Source organism: Globicephala melas, chromosome 13 (assembly GCF_963455315.2).
Source record: "Globicephala melas chromosome 13, mGloMel1.2, whole genome shotgun sequence".
Classification (NCBI taxonomy): Eukaryota; Metazoa; Chordata; class Mammalia; order Artiodactyla; family Delphinidae; genus Globicephala; species Globicephala melas.
Window position 1 is genome coordinate 82,466,189 of NC_083326.1, and position 16,182 is coordinate 82,482,370.

Genomic DNA, 16,182 nt, shown 5'->3' on the forward strand with positions numbered 1-16,182 from the left:
ACTCATATGTGGAATCTAAAAAAATAATACAAATGAATGTATACACAAAACAGAGACCGACACACAGAAACATAGAAAACAAACTAGCGGTTACTGGTGGGGAGTGGAAGGGGGGAGGGACAAATTAGGGGTATGGAATCAACAGATACAAACTAGAATACATAAACTAGATAAGCAACAAGGATTTACTGTATAGCACAGGGAATTACACCTAATATCTTGTAATAACCTATAATGGAATATAATCTGCAAAAAATACTGAATCACTCTGCTTGTACACCTGAGATTAACATGACCATCATGTTCACAAATCTGGCAAAAATTAAAGCCTGACGTTAAAAAAGAAAACGCCAAACTTACTTTGAAAGCACCCTCTGATTCCATGGATAAGAGATCCCCATCAAATGGAATGAGGTCTAGGCTGTACTCCTCCCTATGAATAAAGGATCCCAAAACACCCAGATCCTTCAACCGCTGTTCGCACAATAAGCTACGTCGTGGCACAAACAAAATGTGGAAATCTCTTGCTGGGCCACGTCTGTCTTCACTGCAAAAGAAGGAACATTTGTTAGCTTACAAGCTCTTTAGAGTCACAGACTCTTTCACTTACTTTATTCAAACGGCCGGGCACACAGGAGGCACTAAATAAATGCTGGCTAGATAAACAAATGAACATTGACTTTCAGACCCAAACTGTTAACAGTCGCTTTCTCGCTCTCTCTCTCTCTTTTTTTTTCCCTGACAGGAAAGCGTTGATTCATAGCCGGTATTTGCATTTTCTAGCTTTCTCTTAAACTATTTATGGGGGCATTAAAGCTCTCAGGTTTATTGAAGCAGGATATCTGTGTCTTGTTGAAAACAAATTGTTCTTTAACCAAACCAATGCAGGCACAGCGTCTCATATTAAAACGAAACATCACTCTTGACTCCTATCTCTCCTCGACACTGGACTTCTCAAAATAGCCCATATGCTTTTAAGATTTTAGGGGCCACATCAATCGATTATACCACAGAGTACAGACTGGGCTGAGAGAACTTCCTCTCTCTAGACTGGATGCTAAATAAAATTTTAATCAGCTCTTACTTTGCTTATGAAATTCAAGCACCTTATATTCAGTATAACCATTAGAGGTGTTTTGTTTGTTTTTTGTTTTTAAAATCAGTGTCCTTTCTACTGATACACGTCCAAACTTTTAGCTGTCCTGAAAGAATGGGGATTTATGATAACCGCCCTCTCAAACTGTTTGAACAATGTCACAAGTTTCCCACTTTTCTTAATTGTATTCTTCCGTGCCTGTCCCAGTTTTTCCAAAAGACCACTTTCCAAAGTACTGGCAAGAGAAGGGGTTCACAATGAAAAGCTCAGGACATTAAAACCACGAGAAGGATTAACTTCTTTTGGCCCAAACAAGAGCTCTGAGAGATACCTGAGCACATTTTCAGCGATTACATCCATCAATTCTAGCCTGGGTCTGACAACAAAAATAATATTCTTGACATCAGCTGCTGGCAAACGACTTCCTTTAAGCGTGAACATTTTTTCCACTTCATGTTCCTAGGAAAACACACACACACAAAAGGTTAACAAAACCCCTGAAATTTACGTATGGTATCCAGACTCAGACATCATAAACACTCCCAGTCAAATGTACATCAATACTCTGTTATCAAAATTTAGATTTCCCAAAGCCAGCTGTGTAAAGGACAAGGTTTCAGGACGAAGTCACTGCTACTGTATCTGAATTTAAATGACTCTCACGTGATGCACTATCAAAGACACCAGGTAACAGTCACATAATACAATGCTAGTAATTAGGATCAGTATAGAATCATCAGCCGAAGGACTGCTGTATACAAAATGTTAGCCAGGCATTGGTATCGGTGTTTATAAAAACCAAACAGCCTTGCAAGCCAACTACTCAGGAGGAAATGTAAACTTATTATTATTACTAAAGTACAGAATTATTTTTTTTTTAAATTTAATTTAATTTTTAAATTTATGGCCGCAACTCACGGCATTCGGGATCTTAGTTCCCAGATCAGGGATTGAAGCCTCACCCCCTGCAGTGGAAGCGCAGAGTCTTAATTGGACTGCCAGGGAGGTCCCTAAAGTACAGAATTATCAATCCCTGAACAAAACCCAAATAGCTCATTTACCTTCAGTAGTGAATACTGTGCAATCAGGCCAAATGGTCCTGTGAGGTACTCATCCCAAACTATTGCCTATAAGAGGGGAGAAACATTCTCTCATTACAGTTAATATCAGGAATTTCAACAATACCAACAGAAAATAGCAGTCATACATAGTAGGACTATTGGCCTCAAGGTCTGAATTAACAAAGATTTTAACTGGCTCTGGCCACATTCATATCCTACAGGTCTTAAAAAAATAGCATCAGGGTAAGTGATGTTACTGGTGGTAAGTGGGAAAGTTAAGACCTAGTCACTGTCCTCAAAGGAAACAAGGACGGTACTTTGCTGTGTATCTGTGTCATGGTATTATTATTAGACTGAACCATATGGAAACTGCCAATTGCAACAACTCAACTTTTATTTTTTATTTATTTATTTATTTTTTTGTGGTACACGGGCCTCTCACTGTTGTGGCCTCTCCCGTTGCAGAGCACAGGCTCCGGACGCGCAGGCTCAGCGGCCATGGCTCACCGGCCCAGCCGCTCCACAGCATGTGGGATCTTCCCGGACCGGGGCACGAACCCGTGTCCCCTGCATCGGCAGGCGGACTCTCAACCACTGCGCCACCAGGGAAGCCCTATCTTATTTTTTAATTAATTAATTTATTTATTTTTGGCTGCATTGGGTCTTTCTTGCTGCACGCAGGCTTTTTCTCCCGAGCGGGGGCTACGGCTTCTCATCGCGGTGGCTTCTCTTCTTGCGGAGCACAGGCTCTAGGTGCACGGGCTTCAGGAGTTGTGGCACTCGGGCTCAGTAGTTGTGGCTCACAGGCTCTAGAGCACAGGCTCAGTAGTTGTGGCACAAGGGCTTAGTTGCTCTGCGGCATGAACCAGGGCTCGAACCCGTGTCCCCTGCATTGGCAGGCGGATTCCAACCACGGCACTACCAGGGAAGTCCTCAACTTGTATTTTATATATAAGTATCATATAATCGAATTATAAAAATTAAAACCTCTGATATAGGTATTACAAATCTTATTTTGACAGAAGAGGAAATTTTTTAAAATTGAATTGTATACTTTATTTTTTAAACTAATTAATTTTTATTTTTGGCTGTTTTGGGTCTTGTTGCATGCGAGCTTTCTCTAGTTGCGGCGAGCAGGGGCTACTCTTCGTTGCAGTGCGGGGGCTTCTCATTGTGGCTGCTTCTCTTGTTGCGGAGCACGGACTCTAGGCGCACCGGCTTCAGTAGATGTGGCACGTGGGCTCAGTAGTTGTGGTGCATGGGCTTAGTTGCTCCACAGCACGTGGGATCTCCCCGGACCAGGGCTCAAACCCGTGTCCCCTACATTGGCAGGAGGATTCTTAACCACTGCGCCACCAGGGAAGTCCCAGAAGAGGAAATTTTTAAAGGCTCAGAAAGTTTAAGTAACGTCCAAGGCCATATAGGGAACTTGGACGTACACAGTATAAGGGAGTCAGGACTCCAACCTAGGACTTAATGACCCCACAGGGTAGTGCTCTGGGGCCCTACCACTGCTAAACTCCAGTGTGATTTCTTTTTCTTTCATTTTTAATTGAAATTTTTATTGAGATAACTGTAGATTAATATTCAGTTGTAAGAAACAACACAGAGACCCCCTAGTACACTTTGCCCAGTTTCCCCCAGTGGAAACATTTTGCAAAACTATAGTACAATAGGTATTACAACCAGGATATTGACGTTGATACGATCCATGATCTCATTCAGATTTCACATTTATTTCCTGAGCTTGAACTGGGCACGTAGGACTTAGCCTGCTTTTGTTTTCTTTCAATTGCTTCTAGCATCCACTCTACCTCTTGAGGTCCTATTTTTTCTAATACTGATTCCTGAGTTTCCCCAATTTTCCTTTTCTCTTCAGAGTTGTATTGCCAGTTACTTAGAGGGACTGATAAATCCTAAGGGGAGAGAGGAGAGGTAATACCACTTAAAAGAAATCCTATGAAGTCTCTAATCTACGGTTTCTGATTCCATTGTGATCTGGGTGCTAATAAACGTCTAACAAGAGGAACAATACTATTTAAGGAAGCCGACGTTAAAACCTTAAATAGCTACAACTTCTCATAATCCGAGGGAGCAGCAGGTTGTAAGGTGCTGGTGCTTCATACTTTTGAGGGTATGATTTGTAACGACACATATGATCTTTGTAATGAATGGACACCGGACCAGCTACGTCCCTGGGCCGGGCCCGCATCACCAGTTCCCGTGTCTGGGGTGGGAGCTCGGGGGCACCAGATCCGCCCCTCGACCTGACCACAAGCTGGTTCACTAGAGGCTGAGACAGCACGGTGGCTTATTCTGCTGCCATGAAACAATCACGATGCCACGCGGACTGCGGGCTGGACGCCCCAGGCCCCAGCAGCGGGCCCCTCTCCCCGACTTAGCATTCCCGCCAGCTCTCCTCCTGGAAGCCCTAGGAAACTTCGTACACCTGAAGCCCAGGCGGTCAGGGACCTGATCAGGCCAGGCCGGACGGCGCCGGAGGGAGGTGTCGCCGCGCACTGTCCCTCACCTTGCTTCCCGCGCACTTGTCCAGGAACTCGCGCAGCTCGCGACGCACCGCCTCGCGCAGCACGTTCAGGTTCACTCGCCCGTAGGACAGGTGCGCCGCCATCTTGCCCCACCGCTCTCTTTTCCCTGCAATCCAACCGGATCGGCTTTACCCCGACGCGAGGCCCACAGACGCTGTCACGTGACGGCATGTTCACGTGACGAGGGCCGCTGACAGCAAGCCAAACCCGGAAACCGGAATCGGTGGGTGTCTGCTGCTCTCTCCCCAGGCCCTAGCGCCCGCCTCTTCCTTCCACTGCGTGGGTTCCGAGGCTCCCCATGAGCGACAGACCCGTCCAGACCCCGCCTCAGTCCAGGGCACCTCAGTTGGACGCTGAGAATTGGGTTTAAGGGCAGAGACCGGATCCTACTCGTCCCGTTTAAAAATCGAGACTTTCATCTTAGCAGCAAGCATACTCGCTGTAAGGTGGTAACGAAGCTAAACTTGAATGGAAATCTTTTAAATTATAGCGATCAAAAAGGTCCTGCGCTTTGCCCTTTCGGTTTGTCGGCTAAAATCTACAAAGATGGCTAAGGGCTAAGGGAACCTTGAGTGACTTGTCTGTTCAGCTCTTCCTAGTAGACATTCACGCGACATGGTATTTCACACAAATACTATTCGATGTGGAATCTAGGTAAAATTTGCATGTTACCTCGTGAGTTGCGAGTGAAACAGGATGTAATTTACATCGTGTGATTTAATGTAAAAGGCTTAGCAGGGTGCCTGTTATTTAATAATTGCTAAATAAATAACTTATTAGGAAGATATATCCGTTTCAGTACTTTGAGGTGTAAAATTGGCTATTTGGGATCTGGTGAAAGGGGCTTGAAAATGTCTGGTCTTGCCTGGCTCCCTTCAACCCTTTATACACTGTTACTAAGAAAGGACTCGCTAAGCAATTACCATGGAGTATGAATAAGCAAAGAGCGGAATTTGGAGATGATACAGTAATCAACTATACATGTTTACATACTTCCACTCTCAACTTCTTGACTCTATCAAAGGCATTTAATTTTAAAATAACATGTTTCCACACGTGTAGACTGTTCCATGCCCTAGTTCACAGGGATTCTTCTCAACCTGTACCACAAACTCTTCTCACGTGCGCAGGTTTTTTGCTCAACGGAGAACATGTATTATTTTAGCACCATCTGGGAGAATAAATGTTGAGCTCAGCAGGCCATGTCCTGAACTGGTAAATGAGGGCACACCCACGGTTAGCGAACTCTCAGGCATGCGTGGGTGCAAACGAGCAAGACTCGGATGATAAACGATCCTCTGCAAACAGGACCCGGATTCTAAACGATCAACAGAGGTGTTTTATTTGTGTAAAGACCCAACTGGTGATACTGCAGTACTACCGCAGTTGCCCTATAAATATCACAGACTTGTTTAGTGTTCGAGTTTTTTTCCTTTTAAAATGTATTTTTAATTGATATAATGGATATTTAATATTAATTTTAGGTGTACAACATAATGATTTGATATACGTATATGTTGTGAAATGGTCACCACAACAAATGTAGTTCATAGTTTTGAGTCTTTTCATCAATTCGGTCAAAGCTGAAGTCAAGGACCACTGTCGGGGTTATTTTTAGGTCAGAATAATGTCCAGCTGGTAACTCTGCTTTGGAAATATCTACCTGTGTGTGTGGGGGGGTCAGAGCTCATAAAACAGATTGCTTGGTTCAGTTATCATTTTGGAAAATACCACAACAGCTTTCACAGAGTTTCCTTCCAAAACTTCATGCTGTAATAGGTAGTGGGTACTACCTGGTGCCACTTACATTTCTGTCAGGTAACGTAGTGAGACATAGCAACGGGTAACCACCTTGGGTATTGATCTTATGCTGAATGGGTCATAGAATGCTTTGAGATAATTTCTTAAAAGCAGTTTATCAACAGACTGCAGTAGAAATTGCTATTTGGGTCTCTAGTGCTCGCTCACTTAAAGAAAAACCATTATGACAAATAAACCTGAGAATAATACCAGTTTACTACACTGGCCAAAAAGAATAACCATTTATTAAAGTAGATACAGAACACTTGTTTGCTCAGATTTTAATATTGCTTTACATATTGTGTTTGTGAAACAGTTCCTATTATAATATGTTTATAACCCCAAATTTCAACTGACTACAGAATTTTTCACTTGTCAAACACATAGTTGATAATCTTGAGAGGAAAATACATCAAAGGCATATATACAATTATAGAAGTTCTTATTATACATGTCTCACGGAAGATACATTTATTTATTACTTTTTACATATTCTAGGAGACATTCAAATGAAGATAAATAGATTCAAACTGGTTGATAAACTTCTTGTGGTTGAGGTCCTTCAGTTTATTTTTTGTGATAAGAAAATCCAAAATTATTAATGTTGAATTTCTCATCGTACATTCATCTAAAAACACAGTAAAAAAAAAAGTGTAAAGATTGTAGATTGGTTAATTTAGGTGTTTTATAGTGGCTTATTATCTAATTAACTGACTGCTGGGGCTATCTGCTGGAGAAGGAAAAAAAAGTCTGGAGAGAATTCTCCCAGTTATTTATATCTGATAAAGAAATAGAATGAAAACACAAAGAACAAGGAGCTGCAAAGCCACGTGATGCTATTTCTGGCCTAGTCTGTTAGGTCCTGATGAACATTTTAAGTGTTTTCTTTTTCATAAAGGTAAAAATCTGAAAAGAAAGACACATTGTATATGTTTTTTCCCAAAATAGAGATTTTACAAAAATATATACATATAATATATAGAAGCTGAAATTATGCAAAACCAATAAACAAAAAACACCATAGAAGAGTAAGTGGGTGCAGCATAGAGATTATAAAATGTCCCCACAGCAGTTTGGGGGCTTCCCCCTCCCTTTACCTGTTTCATGATTTTATAATCACACCTAAGTATCATCAAGCCTGAAATAAAGGCACTACTGATATCAGGTAGTGCAAAGAGCTCAGATATTTCTTTAAGTATAAAATACTTTAAATGAGTAGATGAATATGCAAAGTGGCACATTTTTTCAAATCATTCCAGTGTCAAAGTTTAACCAAAACATCTAAATATACAAACGCAGCCTGGAAATATTTTAGTGCAAATATGAAAAGTAACAGCATAATTTAAAGTTACTTAAATAAGGTATTGTGAGGGTAGGAGTCGTTCTCTGAGGTCTCCCTAGGGACAATTAATGTAATGGCATCTGGTGCAATGTCTTGTTAATACTTTTTAAATTCAAGAAGACAAAATCAGAGGTGAAAACTCACCTATTGATTATTCTAACTGATAAACTTATAATGGGAGACTAAAAGGGAGATTTGTTGAAGATCAAATTATTTTCTAAGATTTGTTGATGGGGGGTCCAAAATAACATGAGTTCTCCTGAAGTCTGCACACACAATGCTGGTGGTCAGTTGCCTAAGCTAGTGCATCTGAGAAAGCCCAGTTCTGGATGTGAGGCTTCATCAGAAAGTCTCGTCGTCATTGCAGTTGGTTGCCCAGTGCCCGAACATCTCACAGATTTCACAGTAGGGGCGTTCCTCGCTCCGACTGCCGTGGTGTGTGGAATGGGGGGGGTCCTCAGACATCTGTGCCTGGGTAGGACAATCCTCTGTGTCGTGGAGATCAAAGCAGTCACATATGTCACAGAAGAGGCGAGGTTTCTTCTTGGACTGTTTCTCCTGGTCATCACTACAAATGTTAATGTGCATAATCAGAAACTCATCTCCATCAGAAGAAATTCAAGAGACAGTATCACTTGTAATGAACAAAAAATAAGCAAGAATTATGGCCAAGTCTGGGAGCCTCAAGTGTTTAAGTACTACGGTCCACGTTTTAAATTTTCACATCAAACCATTTTCACTCTCCTGCCAGATTTGTGGAAGTCAATTTATGGCCAAATGACCACAAAGCAACTGTTTCTCCAATCCACTGGAGAGCCTTCTTTTTTTTTAATTTTACTGATGACGTATAGTTGATTTACAACGTTTTGTTAATTTCTGCTGTATAGCAGAGTGACTCAGTTATACATATATATATTATTTTTTAAAATTTTTTATTGGAGTACAGTTGATTTACAATGTTGTGTTACCTTCTGCTGTACACAAAGTGAATCAGCCATACATGTATATAATTCCACTTTTTTAGATTCTTTTCCCATATAGGTCACCACAGAGTACTGAGTAGAGTTCCCTGTGCTATACTGTAGGTCCTTATTAGTTATATAGTTATCTATTTTAAATACAGTAGTGTGTATATGTCAATCCCAATCTCCCAATTTATCCCTCCCCCGGCTTTACCCCCTGGTAACTGTAAGTTTCTTTTCTACATCTGTAACTCTATTTCTGTTTGTACCATTTTTTTAGATTCCACCTAGAAGCGATATCATGCGATATTTGTCCTCTGTCTGGAGAACCTAACTTTAAAAACACACATTTATTTAGATGGAACTAAGGTTCTGCTCAGTATCGCTGGACGTGAAATACCTGTCATAATTGTTCATGTCGTCACCGTTCCCATTCAGGGCTGCTTCCGACATCATCTCCACCTTCATCTTGAGATCCTGATTCTTCCTCTGAAGGTCCACTATTACTGAATTTAGGAAATCAATCTGATTTTTTAGGAAAAAACAAAAGCAGATGTGTAAAATGTCTGAAATGTGTCCGCTGGAGTATCAAGAAGTCTACAAGTACACTCTCAGGCTGTGGCTGCAGAGTATATGCTGGAGTCGCAGGGGCCCACAGCAGCCATGACTCAACCGTGTTTTAGATTATGTTCACACACACACACACACACACACACTGTACAGAAAGCGTAACCAGTTACTTATTACACTAAACTACAACTAAGCCAGGACTTTTATGTTCTGTAGATTTCAAAAAGCTCATGGAAATTCTCCTCCAACTACGACTTAACACTCACTTATTAGTCATGGTGGGATGGTAAATAGGTCTTCAGAGAAAAAGGAAGGCGTTTTAAAGAGAAGGCTTAAGCTCTCTTTCACCTGAGGAGGTGTGGCCACACACTGAAGGGGCAGCATTCAGGCCACCTGGGCCCAGAATTGGGGCAGTGGGATAACGAGATGACTGCCCACCAGGAGGAAACGCTCTTGTCCTAACCTGGCAAAGCAAGGGCACTTTAATTTAAAATCAGTAAGTTTTGGGACTTCCCTGACGGTCCAGTGGTTAAGACTCTGCGCTTCCAATGCAAGGAGCGAGGGTTCGATCCCCAGTCAGGGAACTAGATCCCACATGCCGCATGGTGCAGTCAAGAAAAGAAAAAAATCCGTAAGTTTCTTCCTTCTTCCACAGATACAAAGGTCTCATTTCTCTAAATGTCCATTGGGGAAAAAAATCCCATTTTACAGTATTAAAAAATACGTCTGTGTGTGTGTATATACTCATACATACACATCCACTTTTTAAGGAAATGTCTGGCCTTTTTCTCCTGCTGGGGCAGTTATGAAACAAAGCTAGAAATCACTAGCTTTGTGATTCTCTGCAGAATCTCCCTTCTGCCATTGAAGGCAAGACCCACTGAATCTCATCTCACTTCTCAAACTGTATTTTCTAAAGACTTTACCCTGTTAGCAGATACATATCAGAAAGGGGGGAAAAAGCCACAAAATGGATGTAAGTACAGTGGGAAACCACACACACACACACACGTGCTCACAAATTAGGAAACATAAAACAAACCATTTGCTGATTGGAAGAAAAGCGTTGGCAGTGGCAGATGAAACAAACGGAAGCGGAAAGGAAGGGGGAAAGAGAAAACATTGTGAATTAAGTTTGTGCTCATCAGACATACAAACTAAGCAGAGACAATGCTATTCAGGGTAAATTAGGCTGTGCGTTGAATCCTTACATGCCTTTCAAAGGAGATGTCATAACTAAAACAAATCACTAATGCACTGAGTTTCTCTTTTATTTAAAAGTGAAAGAAGGCTTTTGTACCTTTGAATTTTGAATGAGACAAGTATGTCCAAAATATATAATAAAAATTGAAAATAGATGTTTGTTGCTTGTGGGCTATACATTTCCAAAAACAGAATAGTTTGCCTCCATATAATACCATTTTTAAAACTAAGGCTATTTTGATAATTTTGGCTTTAGGAAACAGTTTTCAAGAGCCCTATCTTTTTAAGGTAAAGATGAGGAAGGAACCTTTTATGGAGCAATTCTACTTCTATGAATTTATCCTAAAGAAATATTAGTATATCTGTAAAATGATAGGTGTTCAAGACAGTTCATTATAGCATTGTTTATAATACACCTAAAAGATCAGAAAACATCCCAAATGTCATGTCAACCAATAAGGCCTGATTAAATTACGGTACACCCACATAACGGAATACTATACAGCTATAAAAAGCGAAGTGCAGATCAGTTTATGTAATATGCCCCCATATGTGTAAAAAAAAGGAGGTGGAAAGACTATTAATCTTGGCTTGTATGTACATTTTAAAAATCTCTGAAAAAATAAAAAAGACATTAATAACCCTGATTACCTGTTTGGGGGGCTGGGAACTGAGCAGGAGATGGTGTTTGGAGGGAGATTTTTTTTTTATTTTTACTGTACGTATTTTTAACGTTGTTTAATGTTTAGAACATATGAATACATTACCTATTCAAAAGATTAAATTATATTTTAAAAATAGCAAGTAAGCAAAGCAAAAGGAAGGAATATTACCTGGCTCTCCTGGGCTCTTTCATCCTCTTCTGCCTGAGTATCAGTATTACCTTATATTTAAAAAAAAGAAAAAAAAAGTGGAGGGGGGATTTTTTAAAAATTGCAATCTTATTTCCTTGTTACTGCATTGAAAGGGCCAGTGTTAGAAACACATTCTCATGTGGAATCCGCACATGCGCCTCTCTGAGAACACGTTTGAAGTTCCTGTCTCCTCTCTGGACCCCTCGGACACGGTCGTCCTCTCTCAGGCCGGCCCGCTGCGGGGAGGAACGCCGGTCACGGTCACGGCCGTCATTTCCTCCTCCCCGGCAGGGCACCTGCAGAAGCCGCGGCTGCTGCTGGGGTGGCAGTTATCACCCACTGTCTTATACAAACTTCTGCCGATGCTCAGGACCACGGGAAGGTCCGGAAGTGGGGACCGGCAGGCGCGCCCCTCTGCGTGGGGCCTCATCCGACTACAGGCGGGCGGGCCCGGCACAGAGCGGCCCCGTTGGCGCGGCGCAGCAGCCGCCTACAAAGGGTGCGCCCGCCACGAACCCCGCGTCTGCGGGAAGCAGCGGTGTCGGGAGGAAGCACGTGGCCATTTTACCTGACGAGCTGCTGAGCTGCCTCTTGTGTTCTTTGAGTTGAAGCTCCAAGTTCTTTACCTTGAGCTCAAGCTTCGCCTTGTCGGACTCTAGAGACTGAACGACTGCGCGCAAGGACTTGGCGGAGGCGTTCTCTCCCCTGAGCGCTGTGACCTGCAACACACGGCTTGGCTTAGCTTCCGGTCGGAACACGGACGGGTACCGCCAGGGTCCCCGAGGTGGTACTCTACCTCATTCCTCAGCTTTTCCAGCTCTGCATCCTTTTCTGTGAGTAAGGCACTAGTAATACTGATGGATTTCTGCAAGGAAGCCTTTTCTTCATCTGCGTCTTTTATTAGCTTGGATTCTCTAAAAGACCAAAGAGTTAAAAATTCCAGAAATCAACCGAGAGAGCGGTCAGTGGACAACTGTCCTAGAACAAACGCGCAATTAACTTTAGCTAATTTACAGGGATAAAGTATCACGGGGAAGTTTTACAGGGGGTTAAGGCTATTACGCTTGCAGAATGTTACTTGAAATTTTACTTACTGTGAGGGGAGAAAAAGTTTACCTATGCAGAGACATGCCAGAATCTGCATATCATTGTATCCGTATGAATTTAAAGAAACAAGTTAATAACTTTGGAAGACGCAGAATTAAAAAACAAGACTGTTGCACCCCCAAAGAATTACTTTAAAAATCTAACCCCCCCAGATGAATTCTGTTACTTCTTGAATAAATCATTACCAAGCAATACCAACAATTAAAATACACACATGCAAAGCGATTATACAGATGTCATGCAGAGCAGTTTTATGCTGGAAGTATCGATTGGTTCTCACTAATTTCAGTAACTTTCAGCAAGTTCCAAGAGTGTGTTTTGGAGATCTTCTGGGCCAAAACAGTAGCAGAGATTATTACCACTATTCAAACGGAAGGATTATTACTTTTCGTCCATAGACTCTGAAGAGGACAGACATTAAGTTGCTCATAGAAATCAAAGGTAATGACATAAAGGCTAGAACGGAAATGTGAAGATGGATTTCCAGGTGTAGAATGGAAGCCAAGGGGCATCTGGAGGGAGAAGGTCAGCACACGGGATGTATGTTCTCAGGCCGACCCAGCATTTGGTTATCAGCACAGGGATGGGGACCGGGCTTTCCAGGAGACGAGAACATTTATCTTGGAGTCAGGGGAGTGGGAAAAGAAAGGGAAAGATGAAGGGAAGACAGGGGAAGAGGGCAAGACACAATGGAGACAACCCCAGAGGGCAGGCTACTATGTGTTTATAAATGTGTGAGTGTATTTAAATTTTTGTGGTGAAAATTCAAACGTGCCAAGGTCACGAAAGCCAAGGAAAGACTGAGGAGCTGTCACAGATGGGACAACTAAATGCACTGGGTCCCCTAGACTGGATCCTGGGAGAGAAAAAAAGACATGAATGGAAAAATTGGGGAAATATGAACAACGTCTAGAGGCTGGCTAAGAGTACTGGACCAATGTTACTCTCTTAGTTTGGCTCAAAGGACCAGGGGATGTAAGATGTGCCCGTGAGGGGAAGCTGGGTGAAGGGAATGTGGGACCTCCAGGTACGACCTTTGCAGCTCTTCTGGAAACCTCAGATTTTGAAATAATAAGTTTTTAAAAAATGACATGCAGTGTGAAACAAGAGGAAAAAAGACCTTGTATCACAAAAATATTTGGGGAAAACACAGCTGGAGAAAAATTTCCTGGCCAGCCCTCAGGCCATACAACCTACTCATTTGCATCCACGTAAATAATCATCAGTGAGAGTTCATGGCTTAAACCACAACAAACCAAATTACTCCCGGTTCTATTAGAAGTAACTGGGTGAATGCAGAGCATGTAGTGGTTCAGTATGTCTTCGAACCAACTGGAGGGATTGGAAACTGAGGCCCAGGTTAGAAATGGCAGAATGTCTGTCTGGTTAGTGAGACCCAAGATATCCGGCACACGAATTACAGAATTCTCATGGTTTATGGTAAACTGAAATTCTATTCTACACAAAGATGAAAAATATAAGTGTTGTATTTTTCTCATTGTGTGGCTTACACTTCCACCCCAGAATAAGTAGTAAGAAAAGAATCTGAGACTTACAGAAAATGTCTTGAATTCAACACCCAAGCATTATATGAACACTTGGTGCTGTTAAATTACTAACTGCATAACACCTCGCTAGGAAATAGGATCCTGTTTAAGTAAAAACAACAACAACAACAAACAAACAAAACCCCAAAGATTTAAGTGAAAGGAATGTACACAGGCATTTTTTCCACCTGGGAAGTAAATATCTGATTTTATCCAAAGATTCAATAACTCTTGGGCTCTTTAAGTTTCTATTAAACTTATTTGGTAGTTCACTCTATTATAAAAACCGTTTCAAGAGATTCACTTGTAAATCCAACTCAAATTTGAAAGATGCGATTTTAAATGCTTTTACTGAGAAATACCAGGATTTGGGGGTTAACGGATTTAGATTCTTCTGTAATCAGGACTCTAGTTAGTCAAGCTCTCACAGGTTCTTCGTGTTAGGGAGGGATGAGGCCGTCATCAGCCGGCAGAAGGAAAAAGGAGCAGGTATCTTTGCTTATCGCCACACACGTCCACCCTCTAAGTGAGGCTGCTTTCTAAGAAGATGGCAAGCAGATGTTTCTCATACAAAAGTTGTCAAAAGATGCGTGGTTAAAAAAGGGACCTGACTTGTGCTTTGTACACCAAATGAAGGGACAAATAGACCCTGGCAGCTCATCTTTGTGACAGGTCTTCAATGTTACCATCTTAGGTGATTTCTAAGCCCAAATCCCACCGTGCAAACCAAGAGGGGCTAAATTAAACCATTTATGCCAGCATCACTGACACCTGAGTCACACATCGCATTGACAGTAAGGCCTGTGTTACTTTAAAGCCATGCTGGCCCCAGTGACTTGGCGTTACTAAAAGTGTCAAGAAGGGAAGATAAACATAACATGAAAGAAGGGTTATAGGGGCCAGAAATCTTTCCCCCAAGGGAACATATTACCCAGATTCTTTCCTTACTACTTACATAAGAAAGAAATTCCAGTAATGAAGCAAATACCTTAAAGTGTTACTGGGCAAGCTTTAAAAATGCAAGATAACAAGAACCAAATATTAGGAACATGAAGAGAACTGCAAATGCAGTAAGGAGAACTCAATTTGCACTGAAGTTCTGTGCTGTATATAGATATAAAAAAGATATGTGTGCGTGTGTGTGTATGTATATACTGCTGAGAATATTTTACAAAACAAAAGCAAGACACAGAGGGACAAAGGCAGCCAAAAAATATATACAACAATTTTGTTTACTAAAAATATATGAAATTTATTTATTATAACGTGGATAGACTTTCTTTAGTCTTACCATTAAAGACACACAGATATAGCAAAGGAAGCAAGAGTAGGAAAGGGAAAAGAGAGGGGTGAAATGAGCATTGATCAGTAGCGCAAGCTTGGAGACAGTCAGACAGTTAGCAACCCACAGTGAGCTGAATGAGCTGGAGTGGCAGTGACCTCTTCAGGACTGGTGGACGGGGACCGTCGGCCAGTTTTCCTTCCTGACAGGAATCTTGCCTTGACACACACAGAATTAATCCTGACTCTACAAGTCCACAGCTAAGATGATGGCTCTGGAGTTCCTTCTAGGACATCAAAAAGCCTAGAGAAGGGAGGGGAGCCAAACAGGTTCCCAAATCTGCTGTAGGCTCTCTGGCCAGAGGGACACACGTCTCTACTTCCATCCGTTACAGCGGTCCAGGTTGGCTCTGCTTTATCTACCAGACGTGTTGGAACCTGTTCTGAAAGAGGTTTCCCTAACTTGGAGACCACTTTCCCAAAGAAATAATTACATTTTTAAGCTAAGAGAAAAACTTATACTACGTGTTGCTTGCAATTCGATGCTAGATAGCAAAAAGACGAAGTACAAAAGGGTGATACTAATTTCCTAACGATAAGTAGCTTCACCCTACATCAGGAGTAAGTACTGCACTTCAACATAATGAACAACAGTTTGAATGAAGCAATCATATACTATGTTGACTGTGTATGTTCAGTTCTCACCTCTAAATTAAACTGTTGGCTAAGATCAGTTCTTGCATGAACCACTACATTTCAAATATCTTCATGATTTAAGTACTTTCCAGATTCGTAAATTAAGAAAGTATC

General features: G+C 41.7%; 2 protein-coding genes across 3 annotated transcripts in view; both read right to left on the reverse strand.

Annotated features, from left to right (window-relative positions):
* Nucleotides 1-4,862, reverse strand: part of VPS33A (VPS33A core subunit of CORVET and HOPS complexes) — a 28,480-nt gene extending 23,618 nt beyond the window's left edge. Inside the window, exons 1-4 of one of the 2 annotated variants that reach the window (XM_030860204.2) lie at nucleotides 4,688-4,862; nucleotides 2,158-2,223; nucleotides 1,428-1,555; nucleotides 361-547 (exon numbers count right to left, since the gene is read on the reverse strand). In XM_030860204.2, the coding sequence (XP_030716064.1) occupies nucleotides 361-547; nucleotides 1,428-1,555; nucleotides 2,158-2,223; nucleotides 4,688-4,789 (483 nt within the window). In that variant the 5' untranslated portion in view covers nucleotides 4,790-4,862. The remainder of the gene's footprint in view (nucleotides 1-360; nucleotides 548-1,427; nucleotides 1,556-2,157; nucleotides 2,224-4,687) is intronic. The other variant, XM_060310436.1, reaches the window with a different exon arrangement.
* Nucleotides 4,863-6,731: 1,869 nt separating this feature from the next.
* The window catches only part of CLIP1 (CAP-Gly domain containing linker protein 1), a 122,639-nt gene continuing 113,188 nt past the window's right edge, over nucleotides 6,732-16,182 (reverse strand). The window contains 5 exon segments of the mRNA XM_060283144.1: nucleotides 6,732-8,416; nucleotides 9,211-9,335; nucleotides 11,417-11,466; nucleotides 12,006-12,156; nucleotides 12,234-12,351. Of these exon segments, the coding sequence (XP_060139127.1) occupies nucleotides 8,191-8,416; nucleotides 9,211-9,335; nucleotides 11,417-11,466; nucleotides 12,006-12,156; nucleotides 12,234-12,351 (670 nt within the window). The 3' untranslated portion in view covers nucleotides 6,732-8,190.